Source organism: Kogia breviceps, chromosome 4 (assembly GCF_026419965.1).
Source record: "Kogia breviceps isolate mKogBre1 chromosome 4, mKogBre1 haplotype 1, whole genome shotgun sequence".
Lineage (NCBI taxonomy): Eukaryota > Metazoa > Chordata > Mammalia > Artiodactyla > Physeteridae > Kogia > Kogia breviceps.
Window position 1 is genome coordinate 62,604,095 of NC_081313.1, and position 24,736 is coordinate 62,628,830.

The following is a 24,736-nucleotide window of genomic DNA, read 5'->3' on the forward strand; positions in this document are numbered from 1 at the left end:
GCTTTTTAACTTGTTTTAAAAATCAAAGGTAATCACAACAAATGAAAGCATAAAACCTTGATGGTTTTATTACAGAAAACAAGTTTTCTAAAACCTTAAATGTAAACTGAAGTCTAAATATGCCACTTACTATTGCTGAGAATCCCTCAGTGGTTTCCAGTTGCCTGTCATATGCAGTACAAACTCCTCAGCCTCCTCATAGTGATCATAACCTACTTCTCTAGTGTTATCTCCCCACTACCTTCATCTGTTTTACCTAAACTCCAGCTAGGCTGGACTGCTCTCTGTCCTTTACCATGCATTGAACTTACTTGCCTCAATGCTTTTGTTCAGGTTAATTCTTACCTACAGCATCCCTTTTGGGTGGTTCTCTTTTCCCATATGCTCCCCATGTAACTGTCAAAATCCTACCCCTCCTTCAAAGCCCTCTGCAATTTATGGGCCTCAATAAAGTTTGTCCTGATCTAAACAGCTAAATGTGTTCAAAGATTATGGTATCATAAAATACTTTCCAGAAAAGGTTTTAATCAATTAATAGTTCCACCAGCAGTATATTATGTGCGCCTTTTTCACCATGACTACACTAACCCTGGTTAGCATTGTTTTTAATATTTGCTTGAGTCTTCCTACGATAAATGGTTTGTCACCCTACCTTCTAAAAACAGCTGTCTTGTGTCTTCTCTCCTCCCGTCTCCTCTACCAATTTATTTTTAACTGGATTCTTTCTTTCTTTTTTAAATTTTTATATTATTTTGGAGTATAGTTCATTTACAATGTTCTGTTACTTTCAGGTGTACAGCAAAGTTATTCAGTTATACATATACATAATTCTTTTTCAGATTCTTTTCATAACTGGGTTCTTTCTTCACAGGGGAAGACATAGGTTCTCCCTCTCAACCTGCTCTGTGATCTCCCATTAAAATAAAGCAGAGTGCCTACCCTTAAGCCTTATCCTCTTCTCCACCCTTTTCCCCTCTATTCACTCACACAAATTTCTCAAAAGAGTATTATATGTGTCTACATTTCTCTCCTTATTAAAAACATGTATAGGAGTGAATTTTTATTCACTCATTCAGGAAATATTGTAGATTACCTAGTTCATGCCTCGCAGTGTGCTAGTGAAAAGCAAGCAAGCAGAGATAAAAACCACTTGTGCATTCTCTGCCCTCATGGAACATTCAGAGCAGAAAGCAGGTGATATAAAATAATATAAAGTATGATTGTGTTAAGACTTAAGAATGAAGGCTATTTTTTAGATTGAAGAGCTGATACTGCCTATAATGGTGAGTCAGGGACAACATCCATGAACCAGTAATTGAACTGAGGTCTGAAGATATGGTGGGAATTAATAGGCAAAAGGAATTTGCCTGTACCCCAGAACTGTTGTCGCCAAGTTCATGCTGTTAGGTCCATGGGTACTGGTTGTGTATCTACTTGACTCCTAAGCTGTGTTTGATACTGTTGATTTCTCCTCCATTGAATCTTGCTACTTATATGATTACAATTTCTTACATGAACTCATTCACTCTTGTTGCTTTAAATGTCTTCTAGTGTGTCAAGGGTACCCAAGCTTATATCTCTGGACATGACTTGCAAAGTTCAACTTAGTATGCAAAATGAAATCCTTGGCAATTCCATGTACATATTTTTTCCCAGTAACCCTAGGATCATTCTTGACCTCTTCCTCTACCTTGCCACTGTCGCCTTAACATTGCTAATTAATTGTTCTGTGTGTGCTGAGCACTACAGTGAGTGCTCATGTTTTTCCCTCTTTCTGGAAGACTTCATTTGCTTAAGGAGAAGTATATTGTTGCTTCAAGAGTAAATCAACTGTTTTAGACTGTTCCTTTGATTTCTATTTATTGTACTGTTTAGAGACTATGAACTGCATTATTTCTACTTTGAAATTCATTATAATTTTTTAGTGGCATATGATATCTGACTTGATCAGTTTTTTTTTTTAAGTGTGCCAGGGGTGTGTTAACATTTTTCTCTATAATATTTTTTCCCCATCATCCTAATTTGGTGTTATTGTTTTAAGTTTTAAGTCTCTTTCTCAGTATGTGGTAAAGCAGTAGAGAGGGTCTATTGCTGTTCTTCCTGGACTGTACCTTTCTTCCATATTAACATACCGGTTTAGCACTTTTCTATACTTTAATATTGATATTGTTACTTCTGTGACATTCACTTGGCATACCTCTGTCCATCAGTTGATTTTCAACTTTCCTTTGTCCTTTTGTTTTAGTTGTGACTCTTATAAATAATACATAGCCAGTTTTTCTGTTACTTATATCCAGAGTCCTTCAGTAGGCAGATTTTTATATATTGTCAATCTTATTTTTTAATTTATGTCAATAATTAAATAAGCATTTTATTGACACAAATAATTCTTAACCTGAAAACATAATTATCATAAAAGAGGAAATAAATTTCTCATCCCAGCACTTGAAAATAATCAGTTTTAAACATTTTGTTATATGTCCTTTATATAGAAGAGGGAAGGATGAAGAAGAAGATAGAGGAGGAAGGGGGAACAAATTTCTGCATCAACTGTCTTCAACATTATTGTTAATTTAATTGTTTTGTAAATTGATAGCTTCTGCTGCAGAGCAGGGAAAAACAAGTATTTTCTTTTAGTACCAAGCACAATGCCTGATATATAAACGTTCAGTAAATGTTAAAGGAGAGAAAGAAATGATCTTTTCCATTTTTCTTTTTTCTCTCTACAGATTTCTATAGAGAATGATTACCTGGGTCCCCGAAGAATTGAAAGTCTACAAAAAGAAGATGCTGATTGGCAGCGGAAAGCTCATATGGCTGTGCTGTCCATTCAAGATCTTACTGTCAAATATTTTGAAATAACAGCTAAAGCTCAAAAAGGTGAATTTCCCAGTAGAATTATTTTTGTTAGGTATTTTCAAAATGGATGGAGGTATTTTCAAAAATGAGTGGTTTAAGTATTTTATGTTCGAAATAGTTATATAGAAAAGAATTAAAGACCACTCATAATCCTAGCAGTTAAAGAAGACCACTATTAACAAGCTAAGGTATATCCTTTCAGTCTTTTCTAGGCATATGTGTTTGCATATAGCCCACCTTTAAAAAAATTTAAAGTGATGGGTATTAGTATAGCATAATTCAATTCTGACAATAATCGTTCACAGTTACAGACATCATAGCTTAAAGGCCCAGTCACCAGCAAGACTCCCTGCCCTTCAGACACTACTTGCAAATTTGGGGTGTCCTTAGGCCATCTGTACGTCTAACCAACTGCCTACAAATTTGGGGTTCCTACAGCCCATTTAGGTTCAAAAATTCACTACAGTGACTCGCAGAACTCAGGAAGACACATACTTACCATTACAATTTATAAAGGTTACAAATCAAGCCAAATGAAGAGATACATCTGGCAAGGTCTGTCTGGCAAGGTCCATTCCTTCCAACTCCCTTCCATAGGAGGCCACAGAAATCGTTCCACCACTCCCTGAGAAGCAGTTTAAATTATTCATTATCTTAATAATCTCTCTATTTGTATACATGGCATTAAAGTAGTTATTCAGGTTATTCTTTCAGCAAATCCGCGTTTCCTTAAAAGTTTCACTCGAAGCAATTGTGCTGAATGAGAATACTGTCCTTGATTCCTCAGCATCATTTGGCATTGTCATTAAAAAAAAAAAACAGTTTAATAGATGAAAAGTAGTACCATGTTTTTAAAATTTTCATTTCTTTGGTTATTACTGAGTGTTCATCTTTTTTGTTTTCATGTAATAATTGGTATTTGCATATCCTTCCTTTTTTCCCAGTTACTGTCTTCTGCCTATTTTTCTATTGGGCTGTTTCCCCCCTAATGATCTATATAAGATCTCCTTGTATTCTCTATATATTAGAAGAGGAGTAAAATAGGCCTTTATGTCCTTCGTTATGCAAAGCCAGGTGTAGCCCAATTTTACTGCTTAGCTTTTAAAAACATCTTAAATGGGCCCTTTTCTGACAGGTATATGTATGTTAGAACATTAAGATTTTAAAAACAAATTTAACATGATTCCTTGTAAACACCAGGACTGTTGCCTTCAGAGCTTTTTTACATATAATGATCACCATAGGGTGTTATTACATGGTTGTTATCCTGTTAATGTTATCAGTCATCTTAGCAAGAATCTTTATTCTTGCCAGCAGAGGGAGAGAAGAATCTGTTTTAGAGGTGTTCGAATATTGTTTTAGGGGTATTCCGAGCATTCTGTATTCATAATCTTCTACATTATCTTCATATTCCTGAGCTGTTGGAACATAACTCCAGGTGAAGTGAGCGGCAGTTAGGCAGAAGAATACATTCTATCTAAAGATGTTGGAAGACAAAGTATTGACTAGTTCTTGTGGTAGGTAACAACCTGAGACTGAATTAGGACAGGGAACTAACTGCTTCACAGGCACAGTCCTTAAGTGGGAAGCAAGAGATAATGCTCCAGACTATTTTTGATTATACAGAATGTTTGACTATATACTGTGATTACAAGTTCAGATAAAAATGATAGAAGCAGCAGACTAGGTATTTAAGCAACTTGGGTACTAATATAACTCTCCTTTTATAGGTGTGTAACCTTGGTCTTAAGTCACCATTTTCACATATCTATGTTGAAGGTGTTGATAATGCATACCATGCCTGTTCTATAGGATTGCTGGGCAGATAAATAGAACACTTGGAAAAAGCACTTTGAAATTAACATAACATTGTATAAATATGAGTGATTGTGGTCGCGTGTGCATGAGGGAGAGAAGAAACAAAACAGACCATGTATTTGATTAATATTGCCATGTGAAGTGAGAGAAACATTTAAATATCTATTATTCTCTCATTTAATTTCCATAAGTATTCCGAGGAGGTACTGTATTTCCTTATGTTTATCATTCAAGGGAATTTAGCCCCAAAACAGTTAAGTTTCAGAAGAAAGTTACATGTTGATGGGTAGAAGTGGGAATTTAACTCCAAGCTGTCTAACTCCAAACCCCCTGCTGTTATTTTTTCCCCTACAGTGCACTACTGTATTGATCTTATGGTTGCATAAATACTATCATACATTTTTAAAAGATAGAGATTTAAAATGGCAGAATCATTTGATATGTAAGCAACAGAAGTAGTTACTATTTGTTAGAAACCCTAAAATAAAGGATCAGATCAATATTCAAATATGTTAGCATTTAAAGGCCAAAGAAAAACCAGAGAAACCAAAATAACTATATTGAGAGGAGATTCTGAGTAAGTAGATTGCTCATTTGTCATAAGAACTCAACAGATTTTTAAGACTAAATCAAGAAATGGTAACGTTCTTGAATGGAGGTAACTACCCAGGAGCAGGTTCCAAGTTGGTTGCATTTAGGCATTGGGACTAAGGGTGGGGGGAGAGCTGAGCATGAGAAACTGCTCTTTTCCACTATCAACCTCTCTGTACAGTTTTAATTTTCAAGTATGTACTCATATTATTGTAAAAAAATTAAAATTGAGGCAAATGTTACTGAGATACTTCTTGAAAAGAGGATTATGATATAGTAGCATTACAAAAGTATTAATCACTTAGCTCTAAACGTATTAAAGAAACTACTAGAGAATGTACACTGATCTAAAGACTATATTACATACTGCGTAATCAGATTGCCTGACTCTTTTATGATAGTTAAAGTATGTCTGACCTATTAGGCATAAGGGTCATAAGGATGGTTGGGTTCATTTGTATAAGGACCCAAGATGAGCCAGCACCATGCTATTATCAGTGATAAACTTCTTTAACTGGAAGATGCTAGGTGTTTGATTGTCAAGAAATGTTTCTTGAACGAGGCCTCTATTGTGGCAAACTAAAAAGTTCTTCCTTTTTTTGTGTGGTGGCAAGGAGAAGTTGGGTGTCTTCCTTGGGGCTTAGTTAGTTAAGCCCAGCACTGATTCTGCTCCAGCACTAACCTTAGCAGAATCAGCTCCATGCTAATGTCTAGGATTTATTTCATCCTATGTCATATCGTTAAAATACTTTTGGAGAACTCAAAAGTACATGAATTTAAATAATTTTTAAATACCCTTTAATAGTTATGGTTCTGATTTCAACTAACATACCTAGGCAAAAGTATAAACTGTCACAGAATAAAGTTTTATAGAAACTTAGAAATTTAATAACACTGGACAATGTGAAAAGAGTATTTTTTTAAGCAAGTTTTAAAATTAACCTGAAAACTCAGTTTCATCTTCAGAAAGTTATTTCTGAGAATGATTTTTTTTAATTCTTATTGGAGACATTAGAGAGAATCTAAGATATGGTTGAATTATATTTTAGAGCTGTTATAGGTAATTTATCATGAGGGTAGGATTTGCATTTATCTTTGTGTGATCAGTGGAATCTAAGACTTTCAATTCTTTAGTATCAAGTTGTTTCATGTCTTAATGTCTCAATGTCTTTTAAAAAATTATCAATAGCTGTATATGATCGAATGCGAGCAGATCAGAAGAAATTTGGTAAAGCATCATGGGCAGCAGCCGCTGAACGTATGGAAAAACTCCAGTATGCAGTTTCTAAGGAGACTCTGCAGATGATGAGAGCTAAAGAGATCTGTTTGGAACAGAGGAAACATGCACTAAAAGAAGAGGTAACAAAAGCCATGAGAAAAATATATTTAAAAATTTTTTTAAATAAAATGCTATTTGACTTTTTTTTTGGTATAAGACTTAAATTTTTCTGACTCTACAGGCAGTTGTTAATTTTGCACTATCTCTATGAGATGATGATAACTTTCACAATGGGGCCTCTGATAGAAGAGTTAGAGTTGTGGCATTTTCACAGCATGCCAGCATGACTGTAGGCAGCAACTGTTAAAAGAAAAAGGAGCACTCATTTCCTATCTCCCCTTCGGTCCTCCCCACACCTAGGCAACTATTTTCTGTCTTTATAGATTTGCTATTCTGGACATTTCATATAAATGGAATCATAAAAGATGTGATTTTTTTAATGCTTTTCCCCCCACGTAGTGTAATGTTTTCAAGGTGCATCCATATTGTAGCATGCATCATTACTTAATTTACTGTTTTTGGCCAAATGATACACCACATTTTATGCATTCATCAGTTGATGAACTTTTGGGTTTTTTCTACTTTTGGAGCTTTACGAATAAAGCTGCTATGAACATCCATGTGCAAGGTTTTCATTTATCTTGGTGTGAAATGCTATTTAACCTATTGAGGAACTGTCAGTGTTTTCCAAAGCAGCTGTACCATTTACATTCCCACCAGCAGTGTACAAATGATAGAATTTCTCCACATCTTTCTTTACACTATCACTAAACACTGTCTTTTTTATTATAGCCATCCTGGTGGGTGTGAAGTGGTATCTTGTGGCTTTCATTTGCCTTTCTCTGATAGAATTTATGTCCAGTATCTTTCCACATGCTTATTGGCCACTTACATATCTTCTTTGGAGAAGTGTCTATTCGGTCATTTGCCCATTAAAAATGTTTTATTTTGTAGGGGAGCTGTGCTGCTAGGCTTGCGGGATCCACTGGGCTGCCAGGAAACTCCCTAAAATTGGGTTTTTTAAATCACTGAACTGAAAGAGTTCTTTATATATTCCAGATACAAGTCTTATCAAATATATGATTTGCAAATATTTGCTCCCATTCTGTGGCTTGACCATATTGGCTTCTAAGTACATTGAGTATGTATTTGTGAAAGTTGTATATTCTCTAGAGAAGAAGAAAATGTCATCACTGCTTTTATTAATACAGCTTTATGTAAAATATATTGTTCGATGAATGTGCATATGCATGTCTAAGTCTTGTTTAAAAACTAGTGTATGAGGTAATCTATAATATTTTAAGGATACGATCTAGAAAGATCTTTTTGTTAATGGATTTTAAATTATGGATTTAGATTTGTTAATGGATTTATTTTTCCCTTACATTTTCTGATTTGCTACTATTGTTAAAGGAAAAATTAGAAATTGTTCTGAACTTTTGCACACTACTCAGAATCTCTTCACTGATTTCAGCTCCATCTCCTTCACCTGAGGCATTTCCACTCTAACCTCCTTTTCTAGTTAGCTTTCTCCTTTATGTTACTAGGTATCTGGAATTTTCTTAAGGTCTTGAACTTTAAAACTTGAAATGCTAGCATTTTATTGACTGAAGTAGAGTGCCACTGTCTTCATCAGATTGACTAGCTTTATTCTAACCAGGATGAATTGTAATGACAACATAGGGTGCCTAAAAGAGCTGCTAAGGTAAGATTTATAACTGTGCTATTGCAAGAACATTTCTTACTGGAATTGGTCTCCTATGGTAGAGGAAGGTTGAGGCTGAAGGTTGGGCCAGGGAGTCTGGCATGTTTATTTGTGGGGTCATTTTCCCTGGGGTTATCCTTAATAGTACCTTAATAGTCTGTTTTTGAATGTTCTCGATTGTGTTTGAATTCTTCTAAGGATTTCGTAAAGCTGTCAGTTAGTCATTCTTGCCAGGTTTATGCCTGTTGAGTGATACAATATATGCATTGTGCTTTTTATATATATCTGTGATGATGACTGCACTAGTTTTATTAGCATTAATTTAACATGACCACATGACTCATGAGAAACAGACCAAATGTGATTTATTAAGCCCATCCCAAACAAATCCCTTGCTTTATAGTACTGTACTACTCTGTGGTTTAAATTATGGGGAGACTTTTGTTCTTTAAAAAAAATGCTGATATGTCACATCTCCTTAGGTTATTTTAAAAACAAAAATGTGTTCCTGATGTGACAGTGGTATTTGCCATGGTATAATGCTAAACATCAAACAATTTCTAAAGTAACGCTGAAACATTAAATATCACCCAGACAAGCAGAATTCTATTTGACTTAAAAATTTTTTAACCACACTTAGGAGTACGTACTATTCCTTTTTAACCGAGTCTTGATTATCATCATTCTCACCTCTTTTAAGTCACAGACTCTTGTCCCTTTGTGAATTTGAAAGCTGGGAACACTGTACTCAGAGAAAAATATACATGTACACACAGCTTTATACACAAATTTAGTAGGTTCTTAAATTATCTGTACATGAGCCTCTGATCCACATTGTCTGCTGGTGTTCAGTTGCTTCATGGATTTATCCTGTCTAATTAGTTAGTATTCATTTCTAATCATAACTTAATTTCTTGTTCTCTCAAACTAGATATGTTCTTATTTTTATTTTCAATGCAGATGCAGAGTTTGCAGGGCGGTACAGAAGCCATTGCTCAATTGGATCAATTAGAAGCTGATTATTATGATCTGCAACTTCAGTTGTATGAAGTGCAGTTTGAAATCTTAAAGTGTGAAGAGTTACTGTTGACAGCACAACTGGAAAGCATCAAAAGACTTATATCGGGTATGATGTGTTTCTAATACATAAGTCCACAAAAATACATTTGAATGAATGGTGGAATTTCCCCATGTATTTGTTTGCATACATAGGGAAAATGTACATGGACACCAGTTTTATTTCTTCTGTTGAGGCTACGAAAACTTAATGTAAAGTCAAACAAGTGATTTAGTAGATGTAGCAGTGCAACTATGTTATTCCTTCCTACTTACTTTGTAAGTTACTTGCTTTGTTGCTTCAGCCAGAATCTGTGGAGACAAGGTTCTTGGCATTTTACATTGAGCACTTAACTATGTGCCAGACACTGGCACACACATTCCCCCTAAGAGGTATATTTCCTAATCACTATTTTACAAAGGGGTAGTGGCTTTGCCTGATGTTACAGAATCAGTGAGTGGATCAGAGCCCTGTTCTGTCTGGCTCCATAGCCCATGCTCTTAACCACTACCCCTTGTTGCTGTTTTGTAACAGAAAAGAGAGATGAAGTGGTATACTATGACACTTATGAAAGTATGGAGGCCATGCTGGAGAAGGAAGAGATGGCAGTGTCTGTGCATTTACAGAGAGAAGAGCTACAGAAACTTCAGCAGAAAGCACGCCAGCTGGAGGCAAGACGTGGACGGGTTTCAGCCAAGAAAGCATACCTCAGAAATAAAAAGGTATAATAGGTTACATATTTATTGAATATAACCTTAATTTTACATCTTGCTTTTATTCATTACTTAATCTTTGACCCATATCCAATAATTCTAACCCAATTTGTCACTAATACACATACCTTTTAAAACTGAGTAAGAGTTATATCTTCTCAATACTTGGGCCATTATATTGACATTATATGGTTGTCTGAGCATTACCCTCTTAAACACATTAGAACAGCCATTGGTGATATGCTCTTTGCCTCAGCCACCCAAAGGTGACTCTGATCATGACTACAGGATTCCATGTAATGCAATTCCTGGCTCCTTTTTATTTTAAGGAGGCCAGGGATGCTCTGCAATTAAGTTGACTGGTTCTGACCTCAGTCTTCAAGGAAATTTTTATTTATATATAAAAGTGTGTACCAATTTAATCTATATTCTTCACTCTTCATTCTTATATTAAACTAAATCTGAGGTAGGGAAACTCAGCCCTGTAGATTCTGCCCATTTATACCGCAGCTTCTGGTCTGCTGAGACCTATCACAGCACACAGCCAAGGGTCTCTGAATGGTCTTAACCCCTGTCCTCCCTTTTCCCTGCCCCCAGACCCCCCAATCCAATGGCTTAGGTGACAGAACTGCAGAGGAAAGGAAGATTGACAAAAGAAGGCTGGAAAGAGAGGAACTTACAAACACTGTTCTGAGAAGAAAGATCAGTCATACTTTACCAAAGATCAGAATGACTCTCTTTGTAACAGCACCCTACATTCCTTGTGGTCTGCATGTCAGCATCCCCAGGATCACAGGCTCCATGGTTAATCTGGCACCCACAATAGAATTTCATACCCAGGGGTAGTTCTCTGGCTATAAGTAAATCATGCCCTGTTTGTCCTCTTGAAAGAACAAAGATGGTCTTTGGTTGTGCCATGAGGACTTGAGGTCTATGCTTTGTGATTAATTTTTCAAGAAGAATAATAGAAATAACATTGTTCTTTATATATGTTATCTTCTTGTATTCTCCCAGTAGCCAAAAAGCATTCTGATACTTGATTTGGTGGTAAACCCAGACCTGAACATTTCTTTGTCCTACTTACTTTGAGTATTCATCTGTTTCACTACAAAAACATCAGTAATATTTATTATGGGGTGTTGCGTCAGATCCTGCTGGAGTTACTGGGCAATACATGGTGTATGCAACATATCACCTTTCTAAAATTAAAAAAAAATTAATTTTGAAACACATCTGAGTTCTGTTCTTGATAAGGAATTGTAGACTTGTATCCTCATTTTATAACCAAGGGAACTAAGGCTTCCAGTCGTTAAATAAATTACCTACGGAAAAGCAGCTAGTTTGGGTCAAAGTAGGATACTATCCTAGGTCTGTGTGACTTGGAAGCCTGAGCCGTTATATCACTATATCATGCCACTTTTCCTCCTTGGAGACTGCCTTGGACAGGTTCAATCTGTGATCAATACTTGTTAGGCCGTAGAGTCAGCACAGTGTGGGTAAAGATAGGAAGGAGATAAAAGAGCTGCTTTAAAATACAGCTTCCTGGCCTGAAAGGTTATTCATGTATGACTTAATGAGGTTATAAGAGTAATCTTTCGCTATAGCTTTGAGAGTGTTAGAAACTAATGTTTATCTGGAGGACTTCTCCAGAAGGTCCCAGAGAAAATGAAGATTTAGCATGGTGCCACTAAGAAGTTGCCAGATGATAGGGTATGTGTAAAGAGCACATCTCTCTTAATATTATTTTCATGTAAATCTGTAGCATACTATTATTATACTTTCTAGTCTTTTAGGTCTCTTTTTAGCTCTGAAGTCTATGATCAGAAGATTCATATTTCATGATATTGTTTAAACCAATCCGGGCAAAATCATGTTCTTTAATTCATCAGAGAGCACTTAAGAAACAGAGTTTCAGTCAAGAGTTATGTGTCCTTTTTTGCTCAGACTAGTTTAAAGAGTACAATAGTACTTAGAATCTTCTGGCCACAGTCTTCAGATTTGAAAGAGACTTTTGAGATTATCTAGGTACACCCCCCCCTTTCCACTCTACCATACCCCATTCCTTCCCTTCCAAAAAAAAGGGAGAAATCAGGAATTCTACAGATGTTAAGTAGTTTAATAGAAGAGTCTTTTTTTTTTTTTTTTTAACATCTTTATTGGAGTATAATTGTTTTCCAATAGTGTGTTAGTTTTTCCTTTACAACAAACTGAATCAGTTATACATATACATATGTTCCCATATCTAGAAGAGTCTTTTAAGATCCTAATTATTTGGCTTATGCTGCTTCGATATTCTGGATGAGAAACCAGAGGTGGCTTACTTGATATTTTGCTGTGTTGGTATATGTTAAGATTAAAATTTAATTTATCAAATTGAATTAGATTTTGAGTCTTTCAAGTTTCACTTATATTAAAACACATTTCATGTATTTATAGGAAATTTGTATTGCAAAACACAATGAAAAATTCCAACAGCGCCTTCGGAGTGAAGATGAATATAGAACGCACCACACAGTACAACTAGTAAGTTTGCACTCTGGAAGACTTAAAATAAAACTTCGAATTTTACATATCTCAAAGTGAATAAAATCTGTAGAGAATAAGAAAATGTTATAGCTAGATGTTAACATTAAGTCACTGTACAGCCATTCCTCAGTGTCCATGGGGAAATTGGTTCCAGGACACCAACTCCCCCAACCTCCCCACCAAAATCTGTGGTTGCTCCAGTCCCTTATATAAAATAGCATAGTACTTGCATGTAACTTGTGCACATCCTCCTATATTCTTCATCTCTAGATTACTTATAATACCTTATATAATATAAATGCTATGTAAGTAGTTGCCAGTAGGCAAATTCTTCGAGTTTTGCTTTTTGGAACCTTCTGTGGTTTTTTTGCCCGCTGAGTATTTTCAATCTGAGGTTGTTTGAATCCAAGGATGTGGAACCCACAGGTTCAGAGGCCCCATTGTGTATATACTTCCTTATAGCACAGCTTCCTCTACCAGTGCAGCCCCACACAAGAGTGGTATATTTGTTACAGTCTGAACCAACATTGGCACAACATTACCACCCAAAGTCCACAGTTCATCCTTAGTGCTGTCATTCTATTGGTTTTGCCAAATATATAATGACATGAATCTACCATTATAGTATCATACAGAATATTTTCACTGCCCTAAAAATTCCCTGTGCTCCACCTTTTCATACCCCTCTCCACAAACTCCGGGCAACCACTGATCTTTTGTTTTGCCTTTCCGCCGACCGTTTAATTGGAACCATATATGTAGCTGTTTCATATTGGCTTATGTACTTGTGATTTGCATTTAAGGTTCCTCTTTGTATTTGCATGGCATGGTAGATTATTTCTTAGCACTGAATAATATTCCATTGTCTGGATATACCACAGTTTATATGTCCATTCACCTGGTGAAGATATCTTGCTTCCAAGTTTTGACACTTATGAATAAAGCTGATAATGTGGGAAGGTTTTTGTGTGCACATTAAGTTTTCAGCTCTTTTGGGTAAATAGCAAAGAGCATGATTACTGGATCTTATGGGAAGAGTATGCTTACCTTGTAGGAAACTGCCAAACTGTCTTCCAAAGTGGCTGTACCATTTTACATTCTCACTAGCAATGAATTTAGAGTTCCTTTTGCTCCACATCCTCCATTTAATGTCGTCAGTGTTTTGGAATTTAGCCATTCTAATAAGTGTGTAGTGGTACCTCATAGTTGTTTTAGTTTGCAGTTCCCTAATGGTGTAGGATATTGGGAATGTTCTCACAAAGCTTATCTACCATCTGTACCTCTTCTTTAGTAAGTGTTAGATATTTTGTTCATTTTTAATTAGGTTACTTTTTTCTTATTGTGGATAATAGCCCCTTTCAGATATGTCTGTTGCAAATACTTGCTCCTAATCTGTGGCTTGCCTTTTCATTCTTTGACATTATCTCGAAGAGCAGTGTTTTTTTTGTTTGTTTTAATATTATTTTATTTTTATACAGGTTCTTATAAATCATCTATTTTATACATATTAGTATATATATGTCAATCCCAATCTCCCAATTCATCCCCCCTGCACCACTTTCCCCCCTTGGTGTCCATATGTTTGTTCTCTACACCTGTGTCTCTATTTCTGCCTTGCATACTGGTTCATCTGTACCATTTTTCTAGATTCCACATATATGCGTTAATATACGGTATTTGTTTTTCTCTTTCTGACTTACTGCACTCTGTATGACAGTCTCTAGGTACATCCACATCTCTACAAATGACCCAATTTCATTCCTTTTTATGGCTAATAGTCCCTTGTATATGTGTACCACAACTTCTTTATCCATTCATCTGTCGATGGGCATTTAGGTTGCTTCCATGACCTGGCTATTGTAAATAGTGCTGCAATGAATATTGGGGTGCATGTGCTTTTTTGAAGTATGGTTTTCTCTGGATATAGGCCCAGTATATGCTGGGTCATATGGTAATTCTATTTTTAGTTTTTTAAGGAACCTCCATACTGTTCTCCATAGTGGCTGTATCCATTTACATTCCCGCCAGCAGTGCAAGAGGGTTCCCTTTTCTCCACACACTCTCCAGCATTTGTTGTTTGTAGATTTTCTGATGATGCCCATTCTAACTGGTGTGAGGTGATACCTCATTGTAGTTTTGATTTGCATTTCTCTAATAATTAGTGATGTTGAGCAGCTTTTCATGTGCCTCTTGGGCATCTGTATATCTTCTTTGGAGAAATGTCTATTTAGGTCTTCTGCCCATTTTTTGATTGGGTTTGTTTTTTTAATACTGAGCTGCATGAACTGTTTGTCTATTTTGAAGATTAATCCTTTGTCCTTTGATTCGTTTGCAAATATTTTCTCCCATTCTGAGGGTTGTCTTTTCATCTTGTTTGTAGTTTCCTTTGCTGTGCAAAAGCTATTAAGTTTCATTAGGTCCCATTTGTTTATTTTTGTTTTTATTTCCATTACTCTAGGAGGTGGGTCAGAACAGATCTTGCTGTGATTTTTGTCAAAGGGTGTTCTTCCTATGTTTTCCTCTAAGAGTTTTATAGTGTCTGGTCTTACATTTAGGTCTTTAATCCATTTTGAGTTCATTTTTGTGTATGGTGTCAGAGAGTGTTCTAATTTCATTGTTTTACATGTAGCTGTCCAGTTTTCCCAGCACCACTTACTGAAGAGGTTGTCTTTTCTCCATTGTTATATCCTTGCCTTCTTTGTCATAGATAAGTTGACCATAGGTGCGTGGGTTTATCACTGGGCTTTCTGTCCTGTTCCATTGATCTATATATCTGTTTTTGTGCCAGTACCATATTGTCTTGATTACTGTAGCTTTGTAGTATAATCTGAAGTCAGAGAGTCTGATTCCTCTAGCTCTGTTTTCTCCCCTCAGGATTGCTTTGGCTATTCTGGGTCTTTTGTGTCTCCATAGATTTTAAGATTTTTTTGTTCTATTTATGTAAAAAGTGCCATTGGTAATTTGATAGGGATTGCACTGAATCTGTAGATTGCTTTGGGTAGTATAGTCATTTTCACAATATTGAGTCTTCCAATCAATGAACATGATATATCTCTCCATCTGTTTGTGTCATCTTTGATTTCTTTCATCAGTGTCTTATAGTTTCTGGAGTACAGGTCTTTTACCTTCTTAGGTAGGTTTATTCCTAGGTATTTTATTCTTTTTGTTGCAGTGGTGAATGGGATTGTTTCCTTAATTTCTCTTTCTGATCTTTTGTTGTTAGTGTATAGGAATGCAAGAGATTTCTGTGCATTAATTTTGTATCCTGCAGCTTTATACCAAATTCATTGATTAGCTCTAGTAGTCTTCTGGTGGCATCTTTAGGATTCTCTATGTATAGTATCATGTCATCTGCAAACAGTGACAGTTTTACTTCTTCTTTTCCAATTTGTATTCCTTTTATTTCTTTTTCTTCTCTGACTGCCGTGGCCAGGACTTCCAAAACTATGTTGAATAATAGTGGTGAGAGTGGACATCCTTGTCTCATTCCTGATCTTAGAGGAAATGCTTTCAGTTTTTCACCATTGAGAATGATGTTTGCTCTGGGTTTGTCATATATGGCCTTTATCATGTTGAGGTAGATTCCCTCTATGCCCACTTTCTGGAGAGTTTTTATCATAAAAGGGTTTTGAGTTTTGTCAAAAGCTTTTTCTGCATCTGTTGAGATGACCATATGCTTTTAATTGTTCCATTTGTTAATATGGTGTATCACATTGATTGATTTGTGTATATTGGAGAATCCTTGCATCCCTGGGATAAATCCCACTTGATCGTTATATATGATCCTTTTAATTTGTTGTTGGATTCTGTTTGCTAGTATTTTGTTGAGGACTTTTGCATCTATATTCATCAGTGATATTGGTCTGTAATTTTCCTTTTTTGCAGTATCTTTGTCTGGTTTTGGTGTCAGGGTGATGGTGGCCTTGTAGAATGAGTTTGGGAGTGTTCCTTCCTCTGCAATTTTTTGGAAGAGTTTGAGAAGGATGGGTGTTAGCTCTTCTCTAAATATTTGATAGAATTCACCTCTGAAGCCATCTAGTCCTGGACTTTTGTTTGTTGGAAGCTTTTTAATCACACTTTCAATTTCATTACTTGTGATTGGTCTGTTCATATTTTCTGTTTCTTCCTTGTTCAGTCTTGGAAGGTTATACCTTTCTAAGAATTTGTCTATTTCTTCCAGGTTGTCCATTTTGTTGGCATAGAGTTGCTTGTAGTAGTCTCTTAGGATGCTTTGTATTTCTGTGGTGTCTGTTGTAACTTCTCCTTTTTCATTTCTAATTTTATTGATTTGAGTCCTCTCCCTCTTTTTCTTGATGAGTCTGGTAAAGGCTTATCAATTTTGTTTATCTTCTCAAAGAACCAGCTTTTAGTTTTATTGATCTTTGCTACTGTTTTCTTTGTTTCTATTTCATTTATTTCTGCTCTGACCTTTATGATTTGTTTCCTTCTGCTAATGTTGGGTTTGTTTGTTCTTCTTTCTCTAGTTTCTTTAGGTGTAAGTTTAGATTCTTTATTTGAGATTTTTCTTGTTTCTTAAGGTAGGATTGTATTGCTATAAACTTTCCTCTTAGAACTGCTTTTGCTGCATCCCATAGGTTTTGGATCATTGCGTTTTCATTGTCATTTGTCCCTAGGTATTTTTTGATTTCCTCTTTGATTTCTTCAGTGATCTCTTGCTTATTTAGTAACGTATTGTTTGGCCTCCATGTGTTTGTGTTTTTTACGGTTTTTTTCCCTGTAATTTATTTCTAATCTCATAGCATTGTGGTCGGAAACGATGCTTGATATGATTTCAGTTTTCTTAAATTTACCAAGGCTTGATTTGTGACCCAAGATGTGATCTGTCCTGGAGAGTGTTCCGTGTACACTTGAGAAGTAAGTGTAATCTGTTATCAGATGGAATGTCCTATAAATAGCAATTAAATTTATCTGGCCTATTGTGTCATTTAAAGCTTGTGTTTCCTTATTAAGTTTCTGTCTGGGTGATCTGTCCATTGGTGTAAGTGAGGTGTTAAAGTCCCCCACTATTATTGTGTTACTGTTGATTTCCCCTTTTATAGCTGTCAGCATTTTCCTTATGTATTGAGGTGTTCCTGTGTTGGTTGCATATATATTTATAATTGTTATGTCTTCTTCTTGGATTGATCCCTTGATCATTATGTAGTGTTCTTCCTTGTCTCTTGTAATAGTCTTTATTTTAAAGTCTATTTTATCTGATATGAGTATAGCTACTCCAGCTTTCTTTTGATTTCCATTTGCATGGAATATCTTTTTCCATCCCCTCACTTTCAGTCTGTATGTGTCCCTAGGTCTGAAGTGGGTCTCTTGTAGACAGCATATATATGGGTCTTGTGTTTGTATCCATTCAGCCAGCCTGTGTCTTTTGGTTGGAGCATTTAATCCATTCACATTTAAGGTAATTATCAGTGTGTATGTTCATATTACCATTTTTGTAATTGTTTTGGGTTCGTTTTATAGGTCCTTTTCTTGTGTTTTCCACTTAGAGAAGTTCCTTTAGCATTTTTTGTAGAGCTGGTTTGGTGGTGCTAGATTCTCTTAGCTTTTGCTTGTCTGTAAAGCTTTTGATTTCTCTGTCAAATCTGAAAGATCTTTTCTTGGTAGAGTAATCTTGGTTGTAGGTTCTTCCCTTTCATCACTTTAAATATATCGTGCCACTCCCTCTGGCCTGTAGAGTTTCAGCCGAGAAATCAGCTGTTAAGCTTATGGGATTCCCTTGTATGTTATTTGTCATTTTTCCCTTGTTTCTTTTAATAATTTTTCTTTGTCTTTAATTTTTGTCAATTTGACTACTGTGTGTCTCGGTGTGTTTCTCCTTGGATTTATCCTGCCTGGGACTTGTGCTTCCTGGACTTGGGTGGCTGTTTCCTTTCCCATGTTAGGGAAGTTTTCGACTATGATCTCTTTAAATATTTTCTCAGGTTCTTTCTCTCTCTCTCTTCCTTCTGGGACCCCTATAATGCGAATGTTGTTGTGGTTTTTTTTTTTTTTTTTTTTTTTTGCGGTATGCGGGCCTCTCACTGTTGTGGCCTCTCCCATTGCGGAGCACAGGCTCCGGACGCGCAGGCTCAGCGGCCACGGCTCACGGGCCCAGCCGCTCCGCGGCATGTGGGATCTTCCCAGACCGGGGCACGAACCCGTGTCCCCTACATCGGCAGGCGGATTCTCAACCACTGCGCCACCAGGGAAGCCCTGTTGTTGTGTTTAATGTTGTCTCCAAGGTCTCTTAGGCTGTCTTCATTGCTTTTCATTCTTTTTTCTTTATTGTGTTCCACAGCAGTGAATTCCACCATTCTGTCTCCCAGGTCACTTATCCATTCTTCTGCCTCAGTTATTCTGCTATTGATTCCTTCTAGTGTATTTTTCATTTCAGTTTTTGTATTCTCTGTTTCTTCTTTAATTCTTCGAGGTCTTCGTTAAACATTTCTTTCATCTTCTCGATTTTTGCCTCCATTCTTTTTCCGAGGTCCTGGATCATCTTCACTATCATTATTCTGAATTCTTTTCCTGGGAGGTTGCCTATCTCCACTTCATTTAGTTGATTTTCCGGGGTTTTATCTTGTTCCTTCATCTGGTACATAGTCCTCTGCCTTTTCATTTTGTGTATCTTTCTGTGAATGTGGTTTTCATTCCACAGGTTGCAGGATTATAGTTCTTCTTGCTTCTGCTGTCTGCCTTCTCAGTAATTGATATGTTAATAGTATTGAGTCTTTCTATACATGAACAAGGAATATCTCTTTATTTAGTTCTTCTTTGATTTCTTTTCTAAGAGTTATAGCTTGCCTTATTGATGCTGTTCACAGTTTATTAGATTTATACTTAAATTTATCTATCTGCTTTTTGGGATGTGGTAATGTAAATAGTTTTGTAGGGGTAATATAAAAGGTTCATAATTCCAGTGTTTCATTGCTGTTACATTAGAAAGCAGTTGGCTTTTATATGTCAACCCTGTACCTTGCAATCTTGTTATAATTGTGTATTAGTTCTAGTAGCTTTTTTGGTGGTTCTCTGAGATTTTCTACATAGACAATCAGGTCATATGCAAATAAAGGCAGTTTAGTTCTTTTGTAGTAGTCTGTAGACTTATTTGCTCTTCTTATTGTGTTAGCTAGGATTTCCAGTAGGGTGTTGAAAAAAGAGTGGTGGGAGGAGACTCCTTTGTCTTCTCCTGGTCTTTAGAAAGCTTCTAATTTGTTGTGATTAAGAATGATGTTAGCTGCTGTAGGGTTTTTGTTTTTTTTTCGGTACGCGGGCCTCTCACTGTTGTGGCCTCTCCCTTTGCGGAGCGCAGGCTCCGGATGCACAGGCTCAGCAGCCATGGCTCACGGGCCCAGCCGCTCCGTGGTATGTGGGATCTTCCCAGACCGGGGCACGAACCCATGTCCCCTGCATCGGCAGGCGGATTCTCAACCACTGCGCCACCAGGGAAGCCCTGCTGTAGGGGTTTTGATGTTATCCTTCAAGCTCATTTTGGCACATATTAGCTAAAACTGTTGGATTTAAACATGTAAGAGTAGCCAAACTACCCGTAAACTGTAAGATTCATCTTAAATCAACAGCAAATTTATTGTATTTTTATTGTTCAGTACTGTTTTCATGGGCCAAGAACTGCTTTGTAAGGAAAATCAGACTGTGGGCCAGCTTAAGAGTTAGATGAATAAGAATGCCTCCTACTCTCACCATTGGCACCTGTACTGTCAGCTTGTGATTAAACTCCACACTTAGAATGTGTTCCTTATTGCATGAAGGTTTTGGATTCTGATAAATGCCAGTATTTTTATGCATGGAGGAACTAACTAGCCTTTTAGAATGACTGAGTATCAAATCCTTTCTCAAAGAGTTTTACGTGGCAAAGATGAGTAAAAAGAGGAAATTGATATTTGGGGGAATCTCAAAGATGAATGTCATTTGCCTTATAATTTTGCCTACTACCAACTTTTGGTGGAATACCTCACTGTAGGAGAATGAATCCATTAATCATCAATTCTTCTTAACATGCAAAACTAGAGGAAAATGAAAGTTGGCTTAGATCAAATCTGGTTTTAAACCACCTTTGTCACACACACGTGTACAGCTCATAAGTGTTAATTTTCACTAGATGAACATATGCATACAGCTAGCACTAGCTTGTTAATGTTAACAGAAACTCAAAGCCCCTTGTGTCACCATCTAGTAAGTATTCCCTACCCACCTCCCCCATCACAAAAGGGTAAATTATCTTCGTTAAATAACTTTCCCGTAGCTAGCCAGAGGGGGAGAGGTGATATTCACCCAAGGCCTATTACTCACTAGGCTCTTAAGTACAATACTGTGCTCTATGAAAAGTCCATACAAACCCATCAGTTCATTCCTGAACATGTCTGAAACGTTCTCTTTCCATTTAGGATCTTTTAGATAATAGTATGATCTGACTCTGGTTATACCAGCTGACCTGCAAAATGATTGATCAGTTTTATTTCTGAACTTCACATTCAGCTATTTGTATATTATGTTTAGAGATGCAGATTCACAGTTTGAAAACACTGAATATCTCTTAGACAACTAATTTTTTTCTCAAGTACTAAGCACTATATTCATTAGATAATATACTCTAAGTATAGAAAAATCTCTACATCTCTGAGCCATTGCTACTTGATAGGCCTTAGAAGACCCTTTGTCCCTGAGTATCCCATGGCTTGTATCCCAGTGTGGGAAAGTACAAGCTCACTCCCAATTCCAGGTGGTTACCAGATGTAAATATGAGATTTTTTCAGTTCCTTCCTTTTGTTGGCTCAGCTCTGTGAATGGAATTGAGTATGCAGTAGTGGTGAGGAGTTGGGATAAGTTCTTGCCTCACTGTGTCCTTGAGCCATTTTGGGCTTTCCTCTTTAAAGGACAGAATCTACATGGGACCTTTATTTCTTTTAATGAAGAGCTCAGGTCATATCTTCTTTAATTTCCCATCTGGAAACCTTTAGGATTATATGTAGCAATCTGGGACTGTTACTGAGAGATACGTGACTTTTTATCTACTAATAAATGGCCTTTGTGACCTCTTAAGACTCCCCAAGTGAGAGCTCTCTAAAGGGAAAAGGTCTTCTTGACCTGCCATAAAAAGAGATGGAAGAATGTTCATCTTTAGGCACCCCCCTGCACCCTGACCATGAGTTCCATGGGCTGACCTGTATACAAAGGATTCAACCCACCTCACCAAGAGATAGAAAGTGGAACCAATCTGTATTGCATATGATAGTTACATCTCTCTGGGGACGTGGTTGGCCATCGTGGCACTCTTCAGTGCATTCCCTAATTGGTAACTACCTGTCTGTCACCTGACCTTCAGTAGTGAGGTTTTCAAAAGCACTACTCCCACTCCTTATCTTCCTGCCAAGAATTCCACTTTCTTTCCTTTAGAAACAGCAATTCGTGTTTAACTTGGCCAACATTGGGTGGGTGGTGATACTGTTAATCCAGTTTGGGAATACAAAATCAAAAGAGGTTTGGGATTGGAGAATGGGAAGGAAAAAAATTGAATGTGGTATTAAAACACACACTTAGATTTGTGGCAAGAGGACAGGTTCAGTAATAGTAGACATTATCTGCAGAACATCAGGCTTAACCCATATATAATATCTAAATTACCAACCAAGTGGTTGTTTTTTGTTTTTAAGTTCAGCTATTTGAGTTAGCAGAACATAGCAGTTACACGTATTGCATAATAAAATTGTTCAAGCCAGAACCCCAAAGATGAAACATTTTTCAGTTCAGAGAAAATATTTACTTTACAGAGTAAACGTCTTTTAATTGGTAGGTCATGCAGAAAATGAAACAACAATATAATTTCTAAAACTGATAGTGTTTCATGCCACAAAACATTGTTTAATACATCATTCTTTGGAGTAATCCAGCTTACATATTGGGAGAACTCTCTTTTTTTCTCTTAATGATAAAATATAATGGGACACATTGTAATGGAATTACTATTTTTTTTTTTTTACCAGAAAAGAGAAAAATTACATGATGAAGAAGAAAGAAAAAGTGCCTGGGTTAGCCAAGAAAGACAAAGAACACTGGATAGACTTCGAACCTTTAAGCAGGTAGTAAAAGTATGGTCAATTTATTATTTTTCATTGCTTTTTAAACAGAGCTACATATATACTCCTATTGTAAGATTTCTTTTATGAGAAAACTTGATTTTCCCTTTATTATCTAGAAAACAATTTTAGTTATGGCAGTCCTTGGCTTACCACTTCAGTGATAGAAGAGGCTTACCACTTCCCAGAGCCTCTGGGAAGCCTGGATTCCTCTTGAATTTAATAAAGTTAGTTCACAACTGACTATCCATTTTAAGCATCAACTCGTTATTAATTCTGTGTACATCAACACTGGTAATAGTCTGACCAATGGCAGAATTAGAGGGTGGATCAACATATGTGAGAAATGCTTCAGCAGTTCTCTTGCCAGGCTTATCCATGACTCTGGACACAGCAGCTAAGCATTTCCTTGGAATGTGCTTAAACTAGGTAGTTCTGGTTCTTAGCAGCACTCAAGAGCCTTACTTCTACTCTTTATTCTGAGGGGTCTCCTTATAGGTGAAGGGAGCTTTTGATCAAGTGAAAGAGTGGGGGGTGGGTGGGAATGGGGTCCTTAACACAAGGATAAGCTTTGTGTTAAGAAAATATTGTCTGCCAAATGCATTAATGCTAGGTTTTACCATAGTAAAAGAATGAGAGTTCTGTATATCAGTACTCCAAAAAATTTTATTCATTCTCCTTCTATTCTATCATAAAATGTATATATTATTTTCAGAGCTTTAAAAAATGCCATGTTACCCTTTGAAGAACATTAATGTTTTAATTTTTTATCTGTAAGCATTTGAAAATACATGTAAGAATCTAAAAATAGTTTTTTAGCTTTCTGCATACCGATAGCATATATATGTTTGACATCATTTGTATTTTACACTGCTACTAATTTTCCATTTAAATTAGTACTTTTATTCACTAAGGATCTTTCTTTAATCATGTGGTAATTCTGAACAGTTGACCTCTTAAGTGGATAAGAGGGGAGAAGGATTTGATGATAAGCAAATAATAAAGAATTTGGTGATAATTATTTGTAAGGCATTACATTTTGGTATTTTGGTTTTCAGTGTATTTTCCCTGAAAAATCACAAAAGCTCTAAAATAAAATTTTGCATTGGAGGGAGAAAATAAACAGCCACTTGTTCATAAATTGTAATCTAACCAGTTGTAATAACTTCTGATTTCTTAGAGATACCCAGGCCAGGTCATACTTAAATCAACCAGATTGCGACTGGCTCATGCAAGAAGAAGAAGTGCAGCCAGTCCCGTGTCCTGTGAAGACCAGTGCAACCCTCTGCCAGGAGCGCTACAGGTAGAAGAGAAAAGTGAGGGAGTGGAGGAAGGAAGGGGCAAGCTCGGGTCATCACAGACAACAGAAGCCCAAAGCCTCACACAGCTTGAAGACAATTCATCAGCACAACTTGAAGCTACTTCGTTACCTCCCGGTGGTGTTACCTCTGAACTGCCTCCCGCCGCATCTCCTCCACTTCTGAGTAAGATTGACCCTAAACCAGGTTCTGCCACAGCAGATCCACTCCCACCACCTCTTCCTCCGGCACCTCCCCCGCCACCTCCTCCTCCCCCACCGCCACCACCTCTGCCTGTCGGTAAGGACGGCGCCCCAGAGACACTGGAGGAAGGTCTGCCTAGAGTGGAGGGGAACGAGAAGAGGATCCCAGAGTCAGCTAGTGCCCCCTCAGCACACCTCTTTGACAGCAGCCAGCTTGTCAGTGCCAGGAAGAAGCTCAAAAAGACTGCTGAAGGTTTGCAGAGGAAGAGAGGTGAGTTGAAAAGAAAAAGATTTTTGAGTTCATCTGTTGACTGAGGCATGTAGTTAAAGGACTGTTCATTTCCTAGGACATTACAAAGCTTTAAACATTTTATTTTTGGACATTATTTGATAGCAAACAGGTTTTCAGGGTCTCAGCATGGCAGAATTCTTACCAACCCATGTTTGCAAATGTGTACAGACACAAATATGAACCTGCTTGAGCTCTTAGGGATGCTTTTTAAATTATATCTTTTGACTTGATCTATTTGGTAACATGTATTATGTGGCTCCTTTTGTGTTAGAATATGATTTTAAATCTCAGAAGTACAAGAAAA

At 36.8% G+C, this 24,736-nt stretch overlaps 1 protein-coding gene across 2 annotated transcripts in view; it reads left to right on the forward strand.

Annotated features, from left to right (window-relative positions):
• JMY (junction mediating and regulatory protein, p53 cofactor) overlaps window positions 1-24,736 on the forward strand; it is a 71,266-nt gene that overhangs the window by 38,556 nt on the left and 7,974 nt on the right. The window contains exons 3-9 of one of the 2 annotated variants that reach the window (XM_059060655.2): window positions 2,730-2,880; window positions 6,458-6,627; window positions 9,213-9,378; window positions 9,844-10,031; window positions 12,459-12,545; window positions 22,547-22,651; window positions 23,820-24,411. In XM_059060655.2, the coding sequence (XP_058916638.1) occupies window positions 2,730-2,880; window positions 6,458-6,627; window positions 9,213-9,378; window positions 9,844-10,031; window positions 12,459-12,545; window positions 22,547-22,651; window positions 23,820-24,411 (1,459 nt within the window). The remainder of the gene's footprint in view (window positions 1-2,729; window positions 2,881-6,457; window positions 6,628-9,212; window positions 9,379-9,843; window positions 10,032-12,458; window positions 12,546-22,546; window positions 22,652-23,819; window positions 24,412-24,736) is intronic. The other variant, XM_059060656.2, reaches the window with a different exon arrangement.